Raw genomic sequence first — 27,526 nt, forward strand, 5'->3', positions numbered from 1 at the left:
AGTTTTTGGATTTGTGGCACCTAAAACTGAGCACCTGACATCTAATTTATTTCATAATAATAGAGTTAAAAATGTAACTTTCATACATTTGTATTTATTTTACACACAATGTTTAAAGACAAGATTTTATTATTATTATTATTATTATTATTATTATTATTATTATTATTATTATTAAAACTCAATTAGCTTATAATGAATAAATACATGTTCAGTCTTGTATTTGTACCACCTCACAGAACACCTAAAATCCGTGATTTATTTCAGGGATTTAAAAATAAAATCTTTTGCAAACATTTGTATTTATTATGTATTTGTATTTACAAAAATGTTGTGGACGAAGTGGACTTCAAGGAGCACATAAATACAATGTTGTTGTATTTCACCCATTTTACCGCTAGAGGTCACCATTTACCATCGTCTCATTAATCTACTTGTAACTGTGGGAAGCAAATTGGAAAGAAGCAGTTCACACGTCGGACGCGTCCTCCTTCCTTGACTGCGTTTTTTGCCCAATCCAAATGACTCTTAGGTTCTCGCCCATTATTCCAGTAACTCTTGGACACACTCTCTGGAATGTAGGGCTGGATTCAGGGGTCCTCTGCATTACACTTTATCAGGAATAAAGAAACACAAGGAGGAACTCTGCCAGGATCTGGAGTCATCATTCTACAACTTCTGCACTATTATTATTATTTTTATTATTATTTTTATTATTATTGGAATTATGCACGCCCTCATGGCACTCCTCATAGTCGCGAGCCTGCGCCCTGCGCACCAGGAGGTTATAGATGACATTTTGGAAAGTTTGTCTAAAGGAGTCAATTTCTTTGAGCAGCAGAGCAGAAATATGAATCTGGACGGTGTTGTTGGTTATGTCATACTTCAAGGTGAGCTCTTCAGTCACTCAAAATATATTTATTGACTATTTGATTAGTTCCAAGGGAAAATTGTTGAGAAGTTTTGCATCTCCTGACAAGCCCGTAGATGCCACTTTCTCGTTTCTCGTGATCACGACTTGATTTTCTCGTGATCTCGACATAAATATTGTTTTTCTCGCAATCAAGACTTTTTTTTCCCGTGTATTCGGCATAAAAACGTTTTAGAGGCAGCATTATTTTGGCAGCAGTTTACGCGCCGCTGCCACAAATGGTGTTGGTTGATATCCATGATGCTGCGATCATGCTGCCTCTAGAACACGCTCTTATGCCGAATACATAGAAAAAGGAAGTACTGATCACGAGGAATATTCTAGATGAAGCATTATAGATAATAACCATAAGCATGTGGAGAAAATCAAGTCGTGATCACGAGGAAAAACAACTTTTGTTATGTCGGGATCACGAGACAATTTAGTCGTGATGCCGAGAAACCAAGAAAGAAAAATATATATAATGCATGGCCTATTAAGACTAAAATAATATTTCATAAAGCTTTTATTTTCATGCATTTTTGCCGAAATTTTCATTTCGACATGGTGGCCAGAAACATTCTCATTCTAGGGTTGCTAGATTTTCCTCAAGTCATGACACTGCTCCAGTCTCCCACATTGACCTTGACCTCATCATAACAATATTATAATCCTGGATCAAACATCTTCTCTAACATCAGGATGAGATCGGATTTTTTTGGTATATGTATATATTTTTTTCCAGCCCAGTTACAGCAAGCCACAAAATCCCAGACCCATTCGGATTCTCTAAACCTGTCGCAGCGCTCCATCACCGTGTCTCTGGTCAAAAAGCTGGACAAGAGTTTAGCTCTTGCTGTCGCAGCGCTTCAGCAGACGGATCCTAAATATTACAAAGGTAAATGTTCAAATGTTTATCTGATTACACGGATATAATTTGGTTTGGCCGGAATATAACATACCTTATAACTGAAGCAAATAAATCATATTCAAGGTGCAATAGATGATTGTTTGAACCCGTGACTTTAGGATTTCAGGTCCAATCTGCTTGTTTGTGTTGGGATTTGCCTCCTGTCGTCATTTCATAGATTCTCTAGATCCTGAAAGCTGAGCTACTGAACAAAGGCAAATTCAAACTGCTACTTAAACCTCAAAATGTACAGGCAAAAAGATGTGGTATCAAAAAGTTTTGAGACTAGTTTTGTGACACGCCAACAGATGGCAGCACAAGGCTGCACGCGCAGTCACAGGGAGCACCGAAAATCAAAAGTCAGTTTCCCAAAGGTATTGTCCTGTGTGACACTGAGCTGTGCAACTGGTGCTATTCTGACCACAAAGGTCGGCGTTTTGACACCATCGCGGAGAACCAGCGCGAATGTTTTTGAAATGATTTGCACTTCCTGGGTTTAATATCCGCTGAAACCTCTACTGGAGAAACAACACCACCACCGAGTTTCTTCCTTTAATGTTTCTCCAATAAAGCCTGAACTTTGTATTTTTAGGTTTGTGCTCTTTATTGTAGACTTACAGGCTGTTAAAAGGCTCCAAATCCAAACTCTGCACTATGCAGCCTTCGGTCTCAATCGTCCTGCGTAATTAAACATTGTCTACACCCAATCATTTTGTAAATCCCCTACAGAGTTCGAACCCGTCCTGTCGGCGTCCTTCTGGTCCTTGCCTAACGAATGGATCTCCACGGACCTGTCCCTCGCATACTCTACGCCGAGATCTGTCGAGTGTTACGACGAACAGCTCGGGGATAAGTGCATGACGCTGCTGCTTGGAACCTGGTAAGGAAGAAAAAGTTCGATTTCATAAAGAAAAACAAAAACAATGCTCATCAAATCACACCTGTTTTATTCGGAAGGAAAGACGACGGGACGCCGTGCATCGTCACAAAGGCCTGCAGGGACACAATGACGCGATTCGGGTGTCCACACTATTCCCTGTCGCATCAGCTGCTCTACTTTATGATCGGGACGATGGTAATGAAGCTGTGCATAGAGAAAACCAGTTGTTTATTACTCGGGGGCAATGAACATGGCCGGGGTATCTGTGGCCTCTCGCTTAGAAGTTTATTATTTTTAACATTTGTGAACAACAGAATATTTTTTAAAAACAATTTTAAATAAAATGGCTGCTTGTTTAAATAATATATACAATTATATTTTATATTTATAAATTATATTTTCTAATGATATTTTAAGTATTTTATTAAATAACATTTTATAAATATTAAATATATAAAAAATAAAATAGAATAAATCTAATTGAATTAAATAGAATAAATCTAATTAAATTAAATACATGAAAAAATTTTATTAAATACTTTACATTTGTTAGACCTCTTGAGGGTAATACAGATGTGTGTGTATATATATTTTATTCACTAAATAATAGTATGATTAGTATGATTCACTAAAATGAATCAGTCCGTAAGAGTCGTTTGTTCGGACTACGCTTTATCAGGAAGACGAGATTTCTTGCCATTGTTTTATGGTTGTATTTTTTTTTTAAAGCTGTAATTCGGTCGAGAAAACTGATACAATTTAGATTTTATACAGTGGGATACTGCTGGGGTGGCAAATAGGGTGGCAATGCTTTTTCTTATAGTGACACTTGCCACCCCAGTAGATCCGCCCCTGGTAAAAAAAAAGTGAAATGTGGCATCTAAGGAAATGGTAAGAGTGCTGCCAATGCTCTACCGCCTCTTCATCTTCTTCTTTCGGCTGCTCCCATTAGGGGTCTCCACAGCGGATCATCCCAATGCTCTACCACCATTGGGTCAAATTTGGGCCTTATTCGGAAATACACTCATAGTCCTTAAACAACATTTGAACCGTGTCCAAAAAGTAAACCCTAGGCATGACTGGATTTACTAAATTTGGATTTTGGATAATCGATACAGTATCACCAAACAAAATATCACGATACTCATGTGTATCGATATATTCTTACTGCCCAAGTGCTAAAATACCGCTTGCAGCTTTGTTATTATTTATATCATTATTATTATTAGAAAGGATGTGCCAGGATGCTGAAGGGAGAACTCCGGCTGTCACGGGTCAACATCACCGTGGAACACTATCAGAAGATTTTCTGCTCCAACATGATGAAAAGCAACCAGGAGATGAGCATCAAAGGCCTGACTTGGCAAATACAAGATATCTTCATGGAGAACAGTTAGTAATGACTCAATATACGGAATTATTATAACAATTTAATATCAGTTGAAAACAGGTCTTCAATGATACATTCAGCTTACCTCGGAAGTGTGTAGAGAGGAGCGAGGAACGGTGTTCTTGTCGAGTTATGAAGCGAAGGGGGAAAAAAACCTGCTTTGTCTTTTCGAACCAACAATCAGACCTGTACAGTCAGTGTTAGAGATTTTACAAGCGAATTTGTTGATTGAATGCCAGTATATACGTATAGCATAAGCTATTTGAGTATGAAAGGTGAATGCTCTGAACTCCGGGTTGCAAAAACAGTCCAGAGTTTTTGAATTGAGAGGAGTTTCATCGTAGTTGGAGGTCTGATATAAGTTATATATGATGATATTTACCAGATATAGAAGGAGTCTCCGGTGTTGGCGCATTGTAAACGTACTTTTCTTGTTCAGGACACAGGAATTTAAGCTTTTTGTGTTGTTGTTTTTTTTCTGTAACATTCAAGCTTTTTTTCAGTTCTTTTATGTGGGCTGGCTGGATTCTCTGACTTTTATAAAGCTGCTTGGCTGCAGCACATTCTGGCCTGGCAGGACAAAGACCTGGGCTGCTTTGGGAAAGATGGTGAGTGTGTGAGCTAAAATGAACGTACACCAGCGTTGGATAGTGAGGAAGTAAATGTAATACATTACTGCACTTAAGTAGCTTTTTCCTGTATCTGTAAACTGCTGTCGTATTTCCATTTGACTTTTACTCCACTACAAGTCAAATATTTGACTTTTTACTCAACTACATTTTGTGAAATCAGTCCTTTTATTTATGAGTATAAAAACGTAAAAACACGCAGCCAATCAGGATCGAGCGCTCGCTCTGTTTTAAACCGGTCTTGATTGGCGCTTGGTGTATCTACTGATCACCAACATACAGTTCAGCATCAGTTCAACATCAAGGAGAACATTTAGAGAGGAATAAATGATGAAGAAACTCCAGACTTGAATTCACCACAGGACAAATACTTTTGTACTTTTTCGCTGACATACAACAACATAATTGTAACTTTAAGATTTAACGTAAACAGCAAAACATTCTCACCGGCTCTTTTTTTCCTCTCAGATGACTACTCACAAATGTTTGAGGAGTTTTTAGACGCAGCGCACAAGCGAGTGAAGAGGAGGGAGAAAACTCTGAAAGGTGCGAAACATGGTTCAAAAATGTCATTTAATAGGAATGAGATATAAAAAAAAATAAAGATGTGCTTTTGTAATCCTGTTTAATTTTGGAAAATAATTACAATCAAAAATCTTTTGATTTTGATTTTTTTTTATTTTACTAAATTCGATTATTCAGCTTTTTTCCGTTCGGTAAATAAGATAACAATACTGTCTTTTTTTGCAGACGGATGCTCGAGTCACACGACAGGCGTGGCCATGAGTGCACTGGGCGGTTACATCAACTTTTACCTGTCTGAGCAGGACATTACAAAACGACCACTGGTGTAAAAAAAAAAAAAATGACATCCAATGATATAAATACACGTGTTTATTCTGTAGCCAAAAAAATATTTATTCTTTATTTTTATTCAACAGTAAATATTACGTCAGTATTAAATATTATATCGGAGCGACGGCATTGATGTTGAGAAACGTTTTATAGAAAAAGAAATGATAAATAAATGTTTGTGGAAATATTCCGGCATTCTGTTACTGGATATTAGTGGAATTGTTAGTTGGGTTTTGTGATAAACCTGAGCTGGTATGGGTTTCGGTCGTTCAGAGTCGCTAGTCGTTCCATCCGATGACTTCGTAGCACAGAGCTTTCAACATGCGAGCCTCGTACGTCACTGTGTTTTTCCCCATGTGTGTGCGCTCCTCCTCCAGAGGCTGCTCGATGACGGCCGGGACGTCTTTCCCGTACACTTTAAAGAGAGAACGGAGGCATAATTAATACTTTTTTTTAAGAATTCTGCGATTCGATTGGTCCAAAGCTTTATATTGAAACTTGATATGATATGTATCTATACGTTTATACTTAGCATATATACAAGGTGGTTATCAAAAAGTGAGTCTAGCGTGCCACAGATCCGGTCGCTTTCGCGGAATGTCCCCCCGTTAGACGCCTTAAAACCTGGTGGTAGAACTCGCTATTGATGTTGTGGCCCCTGGGGACGAATTCTCGATGCACCATGGAAACAGACGATGACCTGCCTCGCCTTACTTGTTCATGGAGATGATGGGCTCTTGAACACCCAGTTTTCTCATCCATGGCACGCTGGCGGAGTTCTTGTCACACTTCTACGTGATGTTCCTTCCGCTCCTGGTCTGATCTCCGAAGATCATCATGCACAATAACGGTCTGACATTTTCAGGGGTTGAGCTTGTTGAAGGTCTTCCTGATCTCTTGTCGACTTCCGGTGATGTTCTTGATCTCTCTTGAAGCACACGTGAGAACACATTGAACGGGATTTGCCCAGACTTCACGCTTGCTCAGAATAGCACCAGTCGCTCCTGAAGTACACAGGACGATGTCTTTTAGCTTTTAATGAAGGTTGGTGCTCCCTGTGACTGTGCGTGCAGCCTTGTGTTGTCTGTTGGCGCGTTACAAAACTAGTCTCGGAACTTTTTTCGATACCTCGTATATACCACCTCATCCAAAAGCGGACGCTTTGTGTCTAATCATATCTAATATGGTTCTCTCATATGGAGATGTTTGTGCTAGTCATAGTCATTTGCATTATACTTCGCTACAAACTAGCTAAACAAAAAGCAGCTCCACATTAGTATGCTGAATCTTCACTCACTATCGACTCGCCGATGCTAATGATCCGATACCGACCCGCTCCCCGAAATGTTTTACTGAAAGAACACTCACGCTCGCAGTGTTCCAGGAACTGGATGCAGTCCTGCACCACGGTGTCCCTCAGCATGATCATGTGCTTGGCCATGTTCTCCAGCAGGGACAAGAAGCACCTCTTAATGTAGAACCATGTATCTGTACCGAGCTGAAATTCATACATGGATTAACCGTTATACAGCAATATCCCACATATGATTAAAATCATATACTTTCAATAAGGGTCCTTGTATGAACTGAAGCCAAACTGTCCCCTGTTTAGTAGAATTGTATATATATATTTTTAATAAAACATATCCTGGCTCAAATAAGTACAGAACTCGGCTGAAATCGTGCATTCGAGTCCACGTTTGTCTCAGCACGGCTCTGAGAATGGAAAAAAAAAGGCTGTGTTTGTTCAGCTGCTCGTTGTGGAGCGCACTTCCGCTTTGACACAATAAAAATAAATACCCCCTGCAGAAGAGAGGGATTGTAGGAGCGCTCGACACTGGAGGATGTGCAAGAGATTTAGAGGGAAAGAAAGAAGACGTGAAATACGCAGCACCTTCTTGTTGTACGGCTCCAGGCTCTTGATGACGCGAGAAATACCGAAGTCGTAGTTGCCTTTCGCGCAATACAGGGTCCTGCAGCGACACAAGGAACGTGCGTTAGAGCAAATAGTCTGGAGAAAAAGCAACTTTTGAAGGTGCATTGGTGCCCTCAAGTGGCTAAATAGGCAAAGTGCAACAATTATTTAAATTTTATTTACTAAACCCCACCTCCAATTTTGTTATTTGTACACGATTATGTACACGAAGCTCCGCCCCCTAGAAGATGCGTGACAAATTAGACTTTAGTAGTGACTTGAATATGATTTTTGCCTTGTATTATTAATGATAGATAAATGTACCAACATTTTTTGTACTGTAGCTCACTAATACCGATTGACAAAAATGGTGGGCGGAGTTAGAGCATGTCAAAACGGAGTTCTGTATATTTTTTTTCTGATTAAAGGATTATTTACATACATGTTCTACATCTAATTGAGAGAATTTGTATTAAATAAAATGTTCTGTCAATACTGTTATATACACTACACAGACAAAAGTATTGGGACACCTGACTTTTCCAGCCACATGTCTTCTAGGATGTGGTAGCATTAAGGTTCCCTTCACTTAAACGTGTGGAAGGTCACCTCCTATTGAGGTCCAAACCCTATTGAACAACTTTGGGACAAATCTTTCATGCTGACTTTACCCCAGGCCTCCTCACCTCACCTTCATCAGTACTTGACTTTACTAGCATCCTTGTGGCTGATCGAATCTCCACAAAAAATCTAGATGAACATCTTCCCAGAAGAGTGGAGCTTATTATAACTCAAATGTGGACTGGGATATTCAGGTGTCCACAAACCTTTGTCCTTATAGTGTACCTTGTACAATTCTTAGATTTCTACACGACTTTTCCCACCGTAAATCTCTGATATAAAACCTGATGCGTTACCCGATCACCAGGTTCACGATGCAGAGATGAAACACCTTCTTGTCCGGGTCATTGTACGAGATCTGCTCTTCCTCCTTCTCGATTTTCCTCATCAGCTCCTCAGCCTTTCAACAAACCATACACAAGAGCACTCAAAAATTATTGGCACCCTTGAATGGCAAAATAATCCAAATAATAATAGAAACCTTTTTCTTTTAAATATGTGAAGCAGTATATCAGTGTGTAATATTATACAAAATTCAATGCATTTTTATTTCTAGCGCTTTTAACAACGGGCACTGCCTCAACGCAGATTTACACAAATATCGTACAGTGATTCAAGTTAAGGATATTTGCTAACAGATGAGAAATCGTATAAATGTTTACATTCGGAGAACATTATTTTTATTCATTTTCTATTTGTACAATGTTCCTTTTCTGGCATTGCTATTATTTATTGCGTTCTTAGTATTAATTTTGTTATTTTATTGTTTCACTTTTACGCCACACTGTCAATCATTCTGACCAACAAATATATTGAAGGCAAATAAATAGCATATTATTATTATTATTATTATTATTATCGTATTATCAGTCCACAGCATTCCTCTAATCCGACACTGATGCAGAACAGTCTTTACCTCTTCGTTTTGGCTCGTCATGATGTACGACACACACAGGTTAGCCAGAACGATCGCGCTCACGTTGAGGATCTGAAATATAAAAAAAAGAGAGGGAAAAAAACATGGCTGCTTATTCAGGAAAGAGTAACGATCGCCAAAACACGGTCAAACGATATCGATATGGACACGGCAAGCTTTCAACACCACACTGAACGTCCCATGCAGTCAAACGCTTCGCATGCTAGCACGCGTTTTACCGAAGGCTTTCGTTTGCAGGGACACTCCTGAATGTTACACTGTTCCATCTAGTGAGCGAAAACAAACACATACAAATTTAATACAAATCCTACAACTGGTTCACCGGCAATTTCATTCCCGGGCATTATTTAAATTTATGCAAATTCATAGTTTACTATGTATGTCGAGTCAAATGCAGTGCATAATGAGATTTTTTTGGAAATGTACTGTTATTTGGTTTATTTATTTGACATTTTTACATTTTCATTTGACCCTCCTGTGAGTCCACGTAGGGTCAGAGAGAGAGAGAGAGAGAGAGAGAGAGAGAGAGAGAGAATATGATGGAATTGTGTGGAAAGAAAAATTATTTTAGATATGCCTGCCTTAAATATTTCATGTATGAAATCAGGCCAGCTAAATGATTTTAATAAAACAAACAAACAAATAAATAAATAAATTAGAGAATGCATGGCCTGAAAAAAAAAAAAAAAAAAAATTCTAACTTTGATGTTTTTTTTAATTATTCTTTTTATTTTTTTATTTTTATTTCTTACAAATTAATTACACAAATATGCCCCCCCCCACCAAAAAAACCAAAACCAAAAACACAAAAAAAACATTAAGGAAAAAAAGAATCTAACAAGCCCTAATAAAAACTTTATTACTTTAGAATAATAATTATTATTATTTACCATTAAATTAAACTTTTTTTTTTCCACAGGAAGTGCACCGTATTTTGTGAACGTGCCGCTGAAACCTACTGAAATGCATCCGAATTCCTTTGCACTCACGTTATCGTAGTGTTTCTTCACGATGGGCTCGTAGAATCCGATGGCTTCTTTGTATTTGTTCTCCTGCATGAAGAGCACGTGTGCTACGTTCAGCTTCCACGTGTCGTGCTCGTTGCAGAACTCCACCGACTTGCGGAAAATCTTCTCCACCATGCTGTAGTTCTCGCGGTTCCAGTAGATCTTAGCCTGCGCCATCAGCACGGGGATGTATCTGCAAAAAAATAAATAGATCATAAATAAAAAAGACATTTACTCACCTGAGAGCGAATGAGTGACAGGAGAGAAGATGAGAAGGTTTGAACACGTACTCCTCCAGAAGCTGATCGTAATCTTCCACTGCTTTCCTCAGAACCTCGTCGTCCCGCGTGCGCCGTGATTCCTGCACCTTCAGGGGAAAAAACGCCTTTAAGTGTTGTTTAAAGTGTCATTATACAATTATATCTTTTATATTAATTCATTAAATCCTGGATTCTGATTGGTCGGTTCGACTGAAACAACTAAAAAAAAACAAACAAAAAATAATAACGTATAATAATATCTAACAGTTATGGAAGAGTTTTCATCCATCCTTATTTTCATTCATCATTTCATTTATATCTATCTATTGTTCTTTGTCTTTTTCCATCCATCCATCCATCCATCTATCCCTGTTTTCATCCACCAGTTCATTTCTATCTATCCATTCATTTCTATCTATTGTTCTTTGTCTTTTTCTCTCCATCCATCCACCCATCCACCATCCATCCATCCATCCATCCATCCATCCATCTATCCCTGTTTTCATTCACCAGTTCATTTCTATCTATCCATTCATTTCTATCTATTGTTCTTTGTCTTTTTCTCTCCATCCATCCATTCATCCATCCATCCATCCATCTTTATTTTCATTCATCATTTCATTTATATCTATCTATTGTTCTTTGTCTTTTCCATCCATCCATCCATCCATCTATCCCTGTTTTCATCCACCAGTTCATTTCTATCTATCCATTCATTTCTATCTATTGTTCTTTGTCTTTTTCTCTCCATCCATCCACCCATCCACCCATCCATCCATCCATCCATCCATCCATCCATCTATCCCTGTTTTCATTCACCAGTTCATTTCTATCTATCCATTCATTTCTATCTATTGTTCTTTGTCTTTTCCATCCATCCATCCATCCATCCATCCATCCATCTTTATTTTTATTCATCATTTCATTTATATCTATTCATTCATTTATATCTATTGTTCTTTGTCTTTTCCATCCATCCATCCATCCATCCATCCATCCATCCATCTCTATCTATTGTTCTTTGTCTTTTTCTCTCCATCCATCCATCATTATTTTCATGGATGGATGAATCATTTCATTTATATCTATTCACTCATCTCTATCTGTTCTTCTTTGTCTTTTTCTTTTCATCCTTCCATCCATCCATCCATCCATCCATCCATCCATCCATCCATCATATTTTCTTTAATTTATATCTATATATTGTTCATTGTTTTTCATCTATCTATCTATCTATCTATCTATCTATCTATCTATCTATCTATCTATCTATCTATCTATCTATCTATCTATCTCAATGACTTGCTCAATCCAACATCACAGTGTGTGCTGATGAACTGTGCCTCTGTAGTCTTGCATTATTAACTCATTAATGAAGAAGAGACTGATGAAGACTAATGCGACTAGAAACGGATAAAAAGTATGTCGTTCTTTAACATATAAAACAGGGAAGAAGTGTAACCTGCTTGGTGACCTTGCGTAGCTGCTCCGTCAGCTTTCCCGCCATGTCATCTAACTTCCGAAACGCCTGCAGGAGAACACGCGCAAAAACAAGCTCAGGTTTCGCTGAAACAAGCGAAATGACAGACAAAAGAACATCGTTATGAAGGAGTGAACAAAACAAGCAAAACTGAATGATCATTAATGATATTATTTAGGGGTCCAAGCACCAAATCAACTCCAACTTAAATCCAAACATCCTTTTTTTTTGCATTTAATGAATAGAAAAAAAAAGAAAATAAATCCAGAGTCAGGGGGTCTGTGGTATTAATTCTGCACTATAATGCATCTTTGCCCACAAAAGCCATTATTCAGAACTACTGACATTATATTTCAATATGTTTTAACAATATTTCTAGAAACAAATTAAAAAGATGAACAAAGCATCTTCTCACGATGATGAAAATAGCATTTTACTACTACTAATAATAATTATTATTATTATTATAATAATTAGTTTTGCATAATATACCGGTACTATTAAAGTATTGCGATAAGATTCCTCATTTTATTAGTACGGGTACTTTAAGAGTGACAGCTGTAGTTCCAAGTATTCGTCAACAGAGGGCAGTGTGTGGGCAGCGCACTTCGACTTTCATGGTGATGAAACTGGATGCATGAAACTTGGTAAATAATAAGAAATTAAAATGTATTTATTTTAGTGTATTTTTAGGGTAAACAGTTTTACTCTGGTTTAGCACACAGCAAACATTTGGGTGTACATTAATAAATAAAAAAACATTCAATAAAAATAAATTAATTAAAAAATGTCCTTTTTTTTTTTTTTTTTTTTTTTTTTGCCATAATGATTTGGTATCGGTATCATGATATTTAATTTAGGTAGTATTTTAGTATTTGATATTGTGACAAAACTAATAATAAGAAACTTATAAATAAATATAAATAAAACAAATAAAATATATAAATAAACAAACAAAATGCAAATTAATCTTCTTCTTCTTTAGGGGTCACTACTTTGTTTTATCCGTCTCCATCCCACCCTGTCCTTTACATCTGCCCCACCTGCATGTCTTCCCTCACCACATCCATAAACCTCCTCCTTGGACTTCCTGTTTTTCTCCTGCCTCGTGTCTCCATCCTCAGCATTCTTCTCCTGATCTACCTCTTACCACATCTTTAAAACGTCCTACCTGCCCGGTCCCTCTAATGAACTCATTCTACATTATTATTTTTCTTGGTAAATAGGATTAGCAGCAAAAAAGGCTTGTCTATGGCTTTATTCAAAATCTTATTTTGCTTATTTACAATGGTATTAGAGGAGGCCACTGTATATTTACCTCCTCTGGAGCGGTTTGACTCGTCAGCAGGGCATCCAGAAACTCGTACAGGTACTGAATACAGAGAAGAAAACCAAAAACAAAGCACACACACACAATCATTATCAAAACCAAGCTTCTAAATCATTAACACTGAATAGTATTCGAACTCCTTAACGTCTGCAGTGTTCCAACCGTAAAAATGAGGCGCTTAAACGTCTTTTTCTTACTGGAGAAAGGAACTTGTACGTGAGGTGTGCGTTTTCAGCCATCACGTCGGCAGCCATGTCGAAATACTGTGAGTAAAAAGAATAATGAATATTTAAGCACAGCACAGGCGGACATTCGCAGCAGGAAACAAGAGATTAGAAATCTTTAGGAAACCTAAAAAAAGCAATAAAGAAATGGTGTGATTGATTTCATTGTTCTTTGTCACCTCGTATTTACAGTAAAGCAGGAGCAGGTTGCCGAAGGTAGCGGGAGGAAAAGGGCTCTGCTGCAGGAGGAAGGCGAGCTTCTCGAAGCCTTCGGTCGGCTTGGTGTCCATGTTCATGAGGGCCTGGTTGTGAAGCGTGACCGGGTCGAGCTCCTGCACTCAGAAGACAAACAAGCAATGCTTATGTGAAGGATCCGGCTAGTGATAGTACCATCATCTTAATTCAATATTACACCCATTGTTTTATCTGCGAGGGATTTTTCCACAGGGTGACATGAGGCAGTGGTTTGTAATGTCAGTGTCGGAAAGTTAATTTTTTCCTCCAAATGCCACCGATCCCGAACACCTTTGTTTAAACGTTAAAATTCGTACTTCATATGGATCTTTAATGGGTCGTATCGCTAAAGGACACTAGAGGGCAGCAAACCACGTATCGCTGGCTATGCACCGAGATGGTATGGAGATGGCACACACTGCTGACACTAGAGGGCAGCAAACCACGTATCGCAGGCTATGCACCGAGAAGGCATTGAAATGCACACACTGCTGACACTAGAGGACACTAGAGGGCAGCAAACCGCGTATCGCAGGATATGCACCGAACACACACTGCTGACACTAGAGGGCAGCAAACCACTAAGCGAAACAACTTCCAATCCAAAGAGTTGCACAAACCTTTAAAACGTTTCTCATTTATAATAATCAGCTTTAAAAAGAATCATGAATTGAAATATACCTAATGCAGAGAATTCTTTATCCAAAGTTGTAACGTGTAGAAACATTTGGTGTTTACTTTGCAAAAAAAACAACAAAGCAGCGATCTATTTCGGGGGTCTGACTAGGCAGGGCACGTCTCAGTGCGTCTCCCGCAGGGCTGAACAAATATTTGTGTCAGTCAGGGGGGCAGAGTTTATAACAGAGTATTTTTTCTCCCCAGGTGTTTAGAAAGAAGCATGTCTCTGCAGCTTTTCATCAGTTTACACAGGTATGTGTGCCAACAAGCCTTGAACTCCCATCAGTGTCACAGAGGAACCATTTTAAACTTTCCACTCAAATCATTTTGCAGATGATTTGTCTTGTCAGAAAGCGAAAAAGGTTCATCGATGAACTCATTAAAAAAGAATCGCATCCATGACCAAGCACGCCTGCTGGAAAACATGTCAGCACCGACAGGCATGCGGCTCATCTGACAGCTTCTGCTCGCAAAGACAAGCTCAAAAATGCAGTGCCGTTCGAGTTACTGATGGAGATGGAGGTTAAAAAAAACCAACAACACATATGATAGAGTGTGTGGGGAAAAAAAAAAAAGAATGACAAGTACCTCTTCTGACCTGGGAGGCATATCCGTCAGCGCTTCTTGAGCATCATCATCTGTAGAGGTCAAAAATAGGACAAAGAAACGAAGGCAATTACATTTTCTTAGGGATTCCACGGAATATTATGCGCTTTAGGGTCATAAAACATGATTCTTGATATCGGATGATAAAGCTCTGTAGAATTGCAGTAGATATTTCACATTTTATATTTACCCTGTCAGTACTTCATACACCGGAGCAGCTATAGAGTCAAGGGCCTTGCTCAGGGCCCCAGGAGTGGCACCTTGGTGTGGCTGGGATTTAAACTTACCATCTTTGTATACCAAGACCGACATTTCCGTATATGACCTCTGTGACCTTTACTTTGACCTCCTGATCAAGCACAACTCAAACACTGCGCTGTTGTTTTGTCCATAGTTTCTACTCACACTTCTTCAGCTGATATTCGATGGCTGCTTTCAGGTTAAACGCTTCGATCAAGGCGGTCTCGTGCAGCACGAGCGTGTTTCCCACGCTTTTCACTTCGATCCCTTCGGTTGTCATGCCGACTCCGAGTTCTGTGTATTAAAAAAAAAGGTAATCAATAAACTGATTGTTTTCGGCGTCTCAGTTATTAGTAATACGAGCGATATTTATGGAAATACGCACAAAAATAAACCTTGGACTGAACTTGTGTTGTTTTTCTCTGATTAAATCGAACTGAACTTTATGTCTGTTATATAAGCTCATTTTTTGGAAAATGACATCATGACAAGCCCAAGAGGTTCATGTTGGAACGGAAAATAAAGGTTATAAACCATATGCAAGAAGAAGAAGTAGGAGCAAGCGTTTATTTATTTATTTTTTCAATGAGATAATGAGCAGATATAAACCTGGGTGCTCCCTGATCCCACGCTCGATGATCTCGCGGATGTACTTGAGGGCTGCGGCGTACTGCCTGAGGCTGTAGTAACACAGGGCGATGTTGTAGGCCAAATCTGGAGACGGAAAAATAAAATAAAATAAATGAGACGCAGTGAAAGATGGAGATCTCCCATACCGCAACCACTTCCAGACTGAAACGAAACGACTACCCTGAGGGCCGCCGGCTGGTCCTGCCAATATAAACGTGTCATTTTATGGATTCACAGATCACTTTCCCTGTTTGTATGGAAATGTATCCTAACATTAATTTCCTCAAAACGAAAACATGGAACACAACACACTATTAAATACGGCTCTATAACTGCATGGACGTGGAGTATGCACAGTATTTTTGGATGAAATGAGGAAAACAGAAATGTCACAATGGAGATGTGTCCTGTTGACACCAACAAGACTTGAAAATATTCTACGTCGTGACCTGGCCTAGCCTACCTAGAAGTCTTAAAGAAGGGTGATCAGTATGAGGTATTATACTCTCATTTGTAACAAATGACAGCACATAATTTATCAAAACTGAGCAATTTACAGTACCATACTGTATAAACTATATAGTATGTGTGTATGCGGAATGGAGGGCGGAGCATATGCTCAATTATTCGTCTGTATATGAATAATTAAAGATAAATTCTCTTTATAAAGCTGTCAAATACATTAATACATAGCCGACTGCCGTACATTTAAATATAATATACCCAGTGGAGGATGAAGTACACAAACTCTGTAAAATATGACTCCAGTTAAAGTGTCCTTTTAAACTTTCACTTGAGTAAAAGTACAAAAGTATTTACCTTCAAATGTACTTAAGTATCCAAAGTGCTATGATTTATTATGACTATAATGTTTCTATTATCGTTTTTATCGCAAGACTCTTGCCAAGAACGCCAATCAAATCTTGCTGCGTGTTTGACCGGTTACGGTTTTTTATCCACAAATAAATAAAAAGGAACGACTGATTTCGCAAAATGTAGTCAAGTAAAAAAGTGCGATATTTGACTGTAAAATGTAGGGAAGATAAAAGTTACATTTACTTTGTTACTGGGGAAGCAGTAACTCAGTGGTAAAGGGGTTAATGATCAGAAAGTTAAGGGGTCACCAATCTGCCACTCTTTGGGCCATAAACAAGAACTTCAAAACTATGTTCAAGTCTGGTGTTATAACTGCTATAACATAAGCCAGGAAAGGAACTAATGTTAATGTAATTATAGAAATTATGAAACGTTCCTCTCCAATCTTTGTACCATAAGGAAAATTCAACATGATATGATAAAGGAGAAATAATGAACTCCATGGTGGTATCAGGAACTCTATCACACCATGTTGCTGTTGATTATCCTCCTATAACCTCATTACCTTTACATAGGTGTTCAATATTTCAGGAAATAAAGAACGTCTCCAATGTGAGTGGTTTTACACATGCAAATAAAACTGATTGAGTGTGTGGACTGAAGTGTGTGTCTGTGTGTAAGAGAAACAAAGTCTTGGTTTGTTCACCTGGCTGGTATCCCAGCACTTGCATGGCGCCTGTAAACTTGGAGCAGGCCTTCTCGTATTCTCCGAGCTTATACAGCAAGCAGCTCTGGTCCACTTCGGTGTCCGGGTCGTCTACGGGCAACTGCTCCACCAAAGCCTGGAACCAGAATTTTTTATCTAATTTTAGCCAAAATAAAAAAATCAGCTACTTCCAAGTGCATGTAGAGGTCAGTAAACTCAAAGAGCTAAAACACAAAGCCTGTATAAAGGCATCTCAACAGCTAAAAACAAAAACGGTCAGAATATTAACGGTACTTTATAGCGAAATAAAACATATAACTCACCATCGCGGCTGGAAAGTCTTCCTCGCCGTACTTTATAGCGGCTTGAAGTTTTATCATCTGCAGGCGAACGAGAACGGATCGAAGAATTAGCATTATTTTAATGAATTTTATTCTAACTGGTTGTAATATTTGACTTGATCTTGGATTCGATCTTTTTTTTTGTTTTTGAAGTCACAGTTCGGTCCGAGAAGAAACACCAAACTTAAAATTGCTTGTTGTCATTTTTATTAACGCAGTTTATTATTAGTATTTGTGAACATTAACGGTTTACATTTTTCAAACAATTTTAAATTAAATGCCTGCTTGGTTAAATAATATATAAAATGACATTTTCTAAAATATCATTTAAAATAAAATATATCAAAAATAAAATACATCAAATTCATGCAATACACTTTTTTATTATATTGATTACCTCGAGAAATCGATTCAATTGGGACAAATTAAATGGATTCAATAAAATTAAATTAACGAAAAAAAATTCATTCATTCGCTCCCTCGATATTATCAGGGTTTTCTCCTTTTAAGAGATACTCTGGAAGCTTAACATAAACATGCTAAAGAATCCATGAAACGGAAGCAGCGACGATTTCGCATCCAAAGACATCGTATAAAATTGAGTGCTGTCAACAGTTTGGGGAAGGAGAAAGTAAGGTGTCCAGATACTTTTGATAATTTTGTGAAAAATAAACAGCTACAATAATTACACCAATGTGACTATTGCCTTATGAATGAATGAATTACAACATAACTTTTATTTTATTGAGGTCGTATAAAATACAGTGCTGATTATAGTTGTTGAGTAATGGCACGTTTCGGGTCTTTCCCAGTCCCGAGGTTTGTCTTCACGACATCATAAACAGAACCTAAACCACTAATTGAAGCGGTAAAACGCTACGGATTTGGTTGCGGAAGCATAATCTCGGGGTATATTTTCACAGCTGTGCATCTGATGACTAACCAATGCCGGGCATTTTAAAGGGGGACGAAATGCTCGTAAGCATCTACACTACCGCCCCTTTTAAATGTGTTTTACTTGCAAACCCTAAAATCTGCAGTAACATCATTCTGAGAAACGCTTTTCTTCTACATCAGGGTGGATCAGATCACCTTGGTTTGACTCGTAGGGTTGTCCAGAAGAAACGTGGCTTTCATTGCATCCTGGAAAGCACAAGCTCCATACAGGGACTGCGCATAGTACAGTTTATAGTCTTCCACCTCTGGGTGCAGCTGAATGAGCTGCTCGTAACAATCTGCTGCGCTGGCGAAATCCTGCACATTATAATAGCAGTAACCCAGAAGAGACAGCGCTGCTCTAGACTGCAAAAAGGGAAGAGACAACAGAGTAGAAGAACAGTCAAAGGATTTAGAGAACAGTTTATATTAAAAAAAGCATGCACAGAAGAGTTTCTTAACAATCAAAGCATGAACAGAACAGTCATAGACAGTCACAGCGTGTAAAGAACAGTCATAGAACTGTCACAATTTAAACACAATTGTCATAGAACAGATACAGCATTCACAGAACGGACAGAGAACAGTCACAACATGTACATCGGAGTCATAGAACAGTCAGAGCAGGTGCAGAAGGGTCACAGAACAGTCACAGCACGTACACAAGTGTCATAGAACAGTCGTAATATGTACGGAAGAGTAATAGAACAGTCATAAGATCTACGCAAGAGTCATAAAACAGATATAGCATAAAGAGAAGAGTCATAGAACAGTCACAGCATGAACATAAGAGTCATAGAACAGTCAGATCATGTAGAGAAGGGTCACAGAACAGTCACAGCACGTACACAAGTGTCATAGAACAGTCGTAATATGTACAGAAGAGTAATAGAACAGTCATAAGATCTACGGAAGAGTCATAAAACAGATATAGCATAAAGAGAAGAGTCATAGAACAGTCAAAGCATGAACAGAAGCGTCATAGAACAGTCAGATCATGTAGAGAAGGGTCACAGAACAGTCACAGCACGTACACAAGTGTCATAGAACAGTCTTAATATGTACAGAAGAGTAATAGAACAGTCAGAAGATCTACGGAAGAGTCATAAAACAGATATAGCATTAAGAGAAGAGGCATAGAAAAGTCAGAGCATGAACAGAAGAGTCATAGAACAGTCAGATCATGTAGAGAAGGGTCACAGAACAGTCACAGCACATACACAAGTGTCATAGAACAGTCTTAATATGTACAGAAGAGTAATAGAACAGTCAGAAGATCTACGGAAGAGTCATAAAACAGATATAGCATAAAGAGAAGAGTCATAGAACAGTCAGAGCATGAACAGAAGAGTCATAGAACAGTCAGAGCATGTAGAGAAGGGTCACAGAACAGTCACAGCACGTACACAAGTGTCATAGAACAGTCTTAATATGTACAGAAGAGTAATAGAACAGTCATAAGATCTACGGAAGAGTCATAAAACAGATATAGCATAAAGAGAAGAGTCATAGAACAGTCAAAGCATGAACAGAAGCGTCATAGAACAGTCAGATCATGTAGAGAAGGGTCACAGAACAGTCACAGCACGTACACAAGTGTCATAGAACAGTCTTAATATGTACAGAAGAGTAATAGAACAGTCAGAAGATCTACGGAAGAGTCATAAAACAGATATAGCATAAGAGAAGAGTCATAGAACAGTCAAAGCATGAACAGAAGAGTCATAGAACAGTCAGAGCATGTAGAGAAGGGTCACAGAACAGTCACAGCACATACACAAGTGTCATAGAACAGTCTTAATATGTACAGAAGAGTAATAGAACAGTCAGAAGATCTACGGAAGAGTCATAAAACAGATATAGCATAAAGAGAAGAGTCATAGAACAGTCAGAGCATGAACAGAAGAGTCATAGAACAGTCAGAGCATGTACCAAACAGTCACAGCATAAACAGAAGAGTCACAGCATGTACATAAGTGTCATAGAACAGTCACAGCATGTAACAGTCACAACATAAACTGAATCGTCTCAGCATGTACAGAACAGTCATAGAACAGTCACGGCATGTACAGAACAATCACAGCATGTATTGAAGTGTCATAAAACAGTCACAGTATGTACCAAAGTGTCATAGAGCAGTCACAGCATGTACAGAAGAGTCATAGAGCAGTCACAGCATGTACAGAAGAGTCATAAAAAAAGTCACAGCATGTAAGGAAGGGTCATAAACAGATATGGCATGAAGAGAAGAGTCATATAACAGTCACAGCCTGTACAGAAGAGACATAGAACAGTCACAGTATATGCAGAACAGTCACAACATGTATAGCAGTGCCAGAGAACAATCTCAGCATGTAGAGAACAATTACAAACAGTCATAGAACAGCCACAGCATGCACAAAACAGGTATAAACAGTCATAGAACAGCCACAGCATGCACAGAACAGGTATAAACAGTCATAGAACAGCCACAGCATGCACAGAACAGGTATAAACAGTCATAGAATAGTCACAGCATGCACAGAACAGGTATAAACAGTCATAGAATAGTCACAGCATGCACAGAACAGGTATAAACAGTCATAGAATAGTCACAGCATGTACAGAAGTGTCATAGAAGAGTCACATGTAACACTAAACACCGAGTAGGAATGCAATGGGACTTACTTTCATGTTTTTTTGCAGTTCGTTGCTCAGGATGTAAATGGCGTCTACATAACGCCCGTCTTTAATCTGTCAATATAATTTATAGTAAATAATAAAATAAATAAAAGTAGAAAATGAACAATACGATTACAAATAGCGCGTGAGGTAGCTAAGCTAAGCCTAAAGTCAGCCTGAACTCACCAGTTTATAAACCGTAGCGGTGAAATCGCCATCTTTAATCGGAGTCAGCGTCATTTCCACACACTTTATTTATTTCATAATAATAAATAAATACCATTAAAACGCGCACTTCTGAATGACGCTCAACAACGTTGCAGCCTGTAGCAACGACGCACAAGATTCCGTTACTTAGCAACAACACCGGAACCGGAAATCGCTCCCTTTAGCGACCTTCGTGTAAAAAAAACAAAAACAAAACAACATCATATTTGTTTCTGAGATTTAAACTCGCAAAAACATATAACAAATATCATTTATTCAATTTAGAAGGATTTTTTAAAACTTTTACAAATATGTTTTATGTTTGCGGTCATAATTCAGTATACATGTATATTTGATACACTATTCATTATTAAATAAATAAATAATGTATTTATTTATTTATTTATTTATTATACTGTATATATTATTATATATCCTAAATTCGCATTCATATTATTTCTAAGATTTGTTATACTATTTGTTATTATATATGTAAACAAAACAAATGATAATATACGTTTAATTAATAAACAGATACAAACAACTAAAAAAAAATGCTAATATGATTTATACATAAAATATATTAATAACACTATTTTTGGTACTAAAACAACTACTACTACTACAACTACTACTACTACTACTACTACTACTAATAATAATATTCTGCAAAACTTTGACCAGTGGATGTTTATTAGAATCACAAAACTAGTATCAATACTGTGCATTTCACTCCCAGGCCTTTAGTGATGTCCTGCCTGAATCAATCCTCCTCTTAATACCATTATTATCAAGTCAAGAGTCAAGTCAAGAGGCTTTTATTTTTATTGTCATTTCTACTATACACAGTGCTACACAGTACACCGTAAAAACGAGACAACGTTCCTCCAGAACCCTGGTGCTACACTAAACAACATAAAGCTACAACACACAACATATAACTACATAAGAAAAACGGTGCAGACAGACAGTACAGACAGACAGACGAAAAACAGTGCAGACAGACAGTACAGACAGTCAGACGAAAAACAGTGCAGACAGACAGTACAGACAGACAGACGAAAAACAGTGCAGACAGACAGTACAGACAGACAGACGAAAAACAGTGCAGACAGACAGTACAGACAGACAGACAAAAAACAGTGCAGACAGACAGTGCAGACAGACAGAAGAAAAAAGGCGCAGACCGACAGTACAGACAGACAGATGAAAAACGGTGCAGACAGACAGTACAGACAGACAGATGAAAAATAGTGCAGACAGACGAAAAACGGTGCAGACAGACAGTACAGACAGACGAAAAACGGTGCAGACAGACAGTACAGACAGACAGATGAAAAATAGTGCAGACAGACAGACAGACGAAAAATGGTGCAGACAGACAGTACAGACAGACAGATGAAAAATGGTGCAGACAGACAGTACAGACAGACAGATGACAAATGGTGCAGACAGACAGTACAGACAGACAGACAGACGAAAAACATTGCAGACAGACAATGCAGACAGACAGACAAAACAAGACAGTGTGGGACAATACACATAACACAAGAGAGCGCCAACCACTAAACCTACTGTATACTCTCAATATACAGAACTGTGCAAAGAGAACTATAAAGACTATAACCGAGATTATATATAAACAAACACAATGCAGTGCAAAAACAGCAGTAGCAGTAGTCAAGAGGTGCAAAAAACAGCATGTAAACAGTATAATATGGGTAAGTATAAATAATAAATAAATGGTGGTGGAATGGATTGAGATGAGAAATGAATTTTGACCCCACGTCTATAGAACCCATCTATATATAGTAGAAAAAGGCAGTAGAACAGAGCGCTGCATCACAGACTCGAATCTCATACAGAGAGCATGAATGCTAGAAACCCAATGAACACAATTAAACACAAATCTTCTTGTTGAGTTGAAATGAAGGCAAATTTGGAGTTTTTGTGCAAATTCAACAGGAAAGAAAACACAAACGTATAAATGGAAAAGGTTACACAACAGTTAAGTTGTGTAACACCTTTTGCTTTATATGTCTTTTATCCTACTTATATTGTAGTTTTAGCAGTTTTTGTTTGCTTACTTGGCCCTTTTTTGTTTAGCCTTTTTTTGCCCTGCCAAAACTTTATCTAATAATTCTCACTTGAAGTGTTATAAACCTGCAGGGCAAAAAAAATCCTGTCCAAATTACAAAGACTTGCTTATACATGTGTGCTTCTGTGTCTGTGTGTATGTGTGTGTGTCAGCTCAGATGATGGAGAGAAAAGGAGAGGGTGTGCATGTGTGTGTGTGTGTGTGTGTGTGTGTGTGTGTGTGTGTGTGTGTGTGTTGTATATTTATAGGTTTCTGAAGCGTGTGCTGAGTATTAAGGCTGCGTCCGGACACTGCTGAGAGAAAAACCCAACTGAGGACACACACTGAGCTGCAGACAGCAACAGGTACAACAGAAATTTGCACTTCTTTCAGATTCTTTTGATGTTTCTAACATTGCATTTCATTCTGAATCTTTATATCCATGTGCTGAGAGTTAAATGCAGCATGGTGAGGTATTAAAGCTCGAGGGTGCGGTTATAGAGCTGCTTTAAGGGGTTAATGTTGGAATTTTCATGATAGTTCATTGCATTGTGGAATCAGTTACAGCTAAGACACAACCTATAAAACGACAAAAAGAAGCATTTTGCCAGGTGTTGTTTTCAGTAAATTTGATAGACCAAGCTCGAAAACGTCTAATTGAAGGATATTAAAAGAATTATGAAATTATGCAGGATTTTAAAAGAAAATTCTAATTATGGAGTGGGTTCTGAATTCATCTCTGAATACAGAATTCAGAGATGTTAAAGTAAAGGTTAAAAACAACTCAGAAGGCAGGTATGATCCAAAGAGGATAGTAGAGGCATTCAGAGCTTCAAATCTAGTCCAGTTTATCTTCTGAAAAAAGTCAGACAGCCAAAAACAACTCAAAAATAGAAAGCGAATTTTAAGCCAAAGAACAGATTATGCAGGAACTGTATAAATGTGGAGCTGTTTAGAGCTGTGTCTCTCTAAATACTAGGATTTAAGACAGAAATCAAAATATAAAAGTTAAGATTCTTCTGAAAGGATATTGTAAAGGCAGTTGTTGTGTTGATGTATGTATCGGATAAATATATGGGATAAATGCACAGGATAATAAAGTACCAGTTTATTTTTTATTATTTTCAACATTTACATTAAAACTGAAGACATCCAAACTATGAAAGAACAGGTGTGGAATTAGCAAACAAAAATGTGAAGCCAGAATATGTTCTACATTTTCGACTGTCCAAAGTATCTACATTTAGTTTTCATGGCAGCTTGGCAAACTTACGGCATTCTCTCATCAGATTCACATCTTGCCAAGAGTTTATGACATTTCTTGCCCTCTTAATGTGCTTTAAAGCATCAGTTGTCTTAAACAGAGGCAAGAATGAGTACAGAGACCACCACCCTATAGACCACCTACTGTACAAATTCATAGATTGCACTCAGTTAAGGAAAGAGAAAAAGACAGTCCATCACTACTTTAAGAAATGAAGGTCAGTCAATCCAAAATAAATCTCAAGAGCTTTGAATGCATCACCAAGAGCAGTCTCCAAAACCATCAAACGCTATGATAAAACAGCTCTCATGAGGAAAGGAAGACCAAGAGCTACCTCTGCTGCAGAGGATAAGTTTATTGGAATTACATAAATCAGACATCAATTTACATAAATGCTTCTTAAAGTTCAAGTGCCATATTTTAACAATCACTGTTCAGACGACTTCATGGTCGAATAGCAGCAAAGAAACTATTGCTTCGGGAAAAAACACGCAGAAGAGACTTGCTTGGGTTAAGAAACACAAGTAATGGACAGACGGTGAACATACGGTTCTTAGATGTTTGGTTCCCACTGAAAGGCATGGAGGAGGAGGTGTGATGACGTGGGGATGCTTATCTGGTTGGTGAATTTGCTGAAATGTAGGCAATTAGTGGGACCAATGTTTGTTTTCCAACAAGACAATGAAATCTCGTGGTTATGTAAGAACTATTTGTCCAAGAAAAACAGTGATGAAGGGCTTCATCAGATGACCTGGGCTTCACAATCATCCAATCTAAATCCTGTTGAGATGGGTTTGGAATAAGTTGGGCGGGAGAGTGAAGGAAAAGCAGCCAACAAGCACTCAACACCTCTGGGAACTCCTCAAGAAGTTTGCAAAACCATTCCAGTTGACTACTTTATGAGGCTAACTGTCAAAAAGGGTGGCTACTTTGAAGGAAATATAAAACATATTCTGAGTTATTTATTACGTTTTTTGTTCAATTCCAAACATGTTCTTTTGTAGTTTGGATGTCTTCAGTATCAGTGTACATGTAAATGTGGAAATAATAAAAATGAAGAAAAATCAATGAAGGAGAAGACAAACTGGTACAGTACACGAGATAAATAGATTGAAAGCCGTCAAGGTAAAAAAAAATATCCAGAATTTGTAAATGTGGTAAATAATCGAGCTATTCACAGCTCATTAAAGCAAAGCTGTAGTAAACATATGAACTGAGAAATGATATGTATAAAGATTGTGTGATGATTTTAAGCGCAACATAATAAATCACCTTTTAGAAGATTCTTCTTAAATATGTGAACATTCATTTGCTGTTTGTCTTCATGCGCTTATCCAAAAAGTAGTAACCTTATTCCAGATGGGATCTGGGATAAGGATGTGGGTACGGAATGTTCCGGCTGCCGGACAAAAATCTCTAAACATCTCAGCGCTCACGCTCCTCCTCCTGGTTTTTTCCATTTTTGTGTTTGGCTTGCCAGGATGGGTTTCAGGTTGAGCTTGCTGCTTCTTGCTCTAACCACGGCCCTCGTGCTCGGCCAAAAGAAACGCCCTGTTACTAAGGAATGGAACTACCGTGATGGATGTGAGTTCCTTTTTGGTCATGGAAAAATGTACAAGAAAATGCAGAAAAAAACCACGAAAAAACAGCTTTTATTATTTCCTTCCAGCTGAGAAAGTGAGCATGAGGAATGTGGCGAATCTGACTCAAGTTCTGGATGACTGGAGGTTCGATATCTTGAACCAGGTGAAGAGCAACCACCAGACCTTGCTGCCTGATTACTCCAGGTACCAAGATGTCATGATATATTTCCATGATCAAGATGGCAGGCTGTAAAAAAGAAAAATCTATAGCCAGAAAGGAAAATTGCTGGTTTGGGGTTTGTGGTGTAAGCAAACCAGTTCCTGGATTTATTTAGGAGCAGAACATGTTATTATGGCTACTGGAAATGCTGCATGTTCATTTAGGGACTTCCTGGATGGTTTGGATACGTGTCAATGATAATTCCACTTAGAGTTTGTACTTTTTTTCAGGATCCATTCTCTGTCTGAGGCTGTGGACGACTTGTTCAAGGAGTTCAACGCCTTGAAAGCCCACCTCGGCGAGCTGACGGAGAAGTTCACGCCTGTCGAGACCTTCATCGACGAACTGAAGATGGAGAAGGCCAACGCTCCCGCAGCCACCGTTCCCGTCACTCCAGGGCGAAGGAGACTGGTCAAAGCTCGAGCTCCAGCTTCGTGAAGCCGCTGAACGTCCAGGACTTTCTGTTAGAGCTGGTACTCTCTCCTAATCCATACATATAAACATCTCTCTCTGTACATATATATACAATTAGTCAAAAAATGCATTTCGATAGCATTTTACGTTTGTTTTCTTCTTTTTAGCATCTTGTTACTGCATGTTGCTGGGAAACAGGTAATACACAAAATGCTGAACCATCCAAATCGCCCCCGTTTTGTGGCTTCTGGCTGCATGGCAGAGCAACAAAAATATATGGTATAAACAGCTCAATATATCAATCTATACTTGTAGAATCATCGATTTGGATTTATTAATGACATTATTTATGTACACATTCTATAGAATTCTGTGTTAAATCAGTGGAGGAGTTTTATTTAGATTTGATGTCAAAACTTATTGTAATGAGGACATGTATTACTTGGAGCACGTTTTAGAAGATTATTGTGCATTTAGAGGATTTCTCTCTGAGCATGGTGACGTGGTGCTTTATTTCTTCTGGCTCATGATCTAAGCTACGAATAAAATACGATGTTTGCATGGA

General features: G+C 38.2%; 3 protein-coding genes across 5 annotated transcripts; 2 read left to right on the forward strand and 1 right to left on the reverse strand.

Annotated features, from left to right (window-relative positions):
- The first annotated feature begins 461 nt into the window (after positions 1 to 461).
- On the forward strand, positions 462 to 5,761 carry c14h16orf89 (chromosome 14 C16orf89 homolog). Its single transcript, XM_046866254.1, has 8 exons — positions 462 to 890; positions 1,656 to 1,808; positions 2,550 to 2,700; positions 2,778 to 2,895; positions 3,930 to 4,092; positions 4,594 to 4,698; positions 5,188 to 5,265; positions 5,470 to 5,761. Exons 1-8 carry the CDS (start codon positions 728 to 730, stop codon positions 5,571 to 5,573), a joined length of 1,035 nt encoding a protein of 344 aa, XP_046722210.1. The 5' UTR covers positions 462 to 727; the 3' UTR covers positions 5,574 to 5,761.
- Positions 5,592 to 26,039, reverse strand: flr (fleer). 3 transcript variants are annotated; one of them, XM_046866252.1, is made up of 19 exons: positions 26,017 to 26,039; positions 21,203 to 21,268; positions 18,692 to 18,901; positions 17,582 to 17,638; positions 17,259 to 17,394; positions 15,716 to 15,820; positions 15,272 to 15,400; positions 14,849 to 14,898; positions 13,528 to 13,680; positions 13,322 to 13,387; positions 13,113 to 13,166; positions 11,777 to 11,842; positions 10,345 to 10,421; positions 10,037 to 10,247; positions 9,027 to 9,098; positions 8,407 to 8,510; positions 7,469 to 7,547; positions 6,943 to 7,072; positions 5,592 to 5,989 (listed from the first exon to the last, which is right to left on the reverse strand). In XM_046866252.1, the coding sequence occupies exons 2-19, from the start codon at positions 21,206 to 21,208 to the stop codon at positions 5,853 to 5,855; spliced, it is 1,842 nt and encodes a 613-aa protein (XP_046722208.1). In that variant the 5' UTR covers positions 21,209 to 21,268; positions 26,017 to 26,039; the 3' UTR covers positions 5,592 to 5,852. The 3 variants fall into 3 exon arrangements, with proteins under 3 accessions (XP_046722208.1, XP_046722207.1, XP_046722206.1); XM_046866251.1 differs by lacking the exon at positions 26,017 to 26,039 and adding an exon at positions 21,383 to 21,576 and having other exon boundaries at positions 5,843 to 5,989; positions 11,789 to 11,842; XM_046866250.1 differs by lacking the exon at positions 26,017 to 26,039 and adding an exon at positions 21,383 to 21,576 and having other exon boundaries at positions 5,843 to 5,989.
- Positions 23,692 to 27,526, forward strand: si:ch211-76l23.4. Its single transcript, XM_046866255.1, has 5 exons — positions 23,692 to 23,845; positions 26,225 to 26,328; positions 26,414 to 26,531; positions 26,778 to 27,020; positions 27,129 to 27,526. The coding sequence occupies exons 2-4, from the start codon at positions 26,226 to 26,228 to the stop codon at positions 26,983 to 26,985; spliced, it is 429 nt and encodes a 142-aa protein (XP_046722211.1). The 5' UTR covers positions 23,692 to 23,845; position 26,225; the 3' UTR covers positions 26,986 to 27,020; positions 27,129 to 27,526.

This window comes from Silurus meridionalis, chromosome 14 (assembly GCF_014805685.1).
Source record: "Silurus meridionalis isolate SWU-2019-XX chromosome 14, ASM1480568v1, whole genome shotgun sequence".
Classification (NCBI taxonomy): domain Eukaryota; kingdom Metazoa; phylum Chordata; class Actinopteri; order Siluriformes; family Siluridae; genus Silurus; species Silurus meridionalis.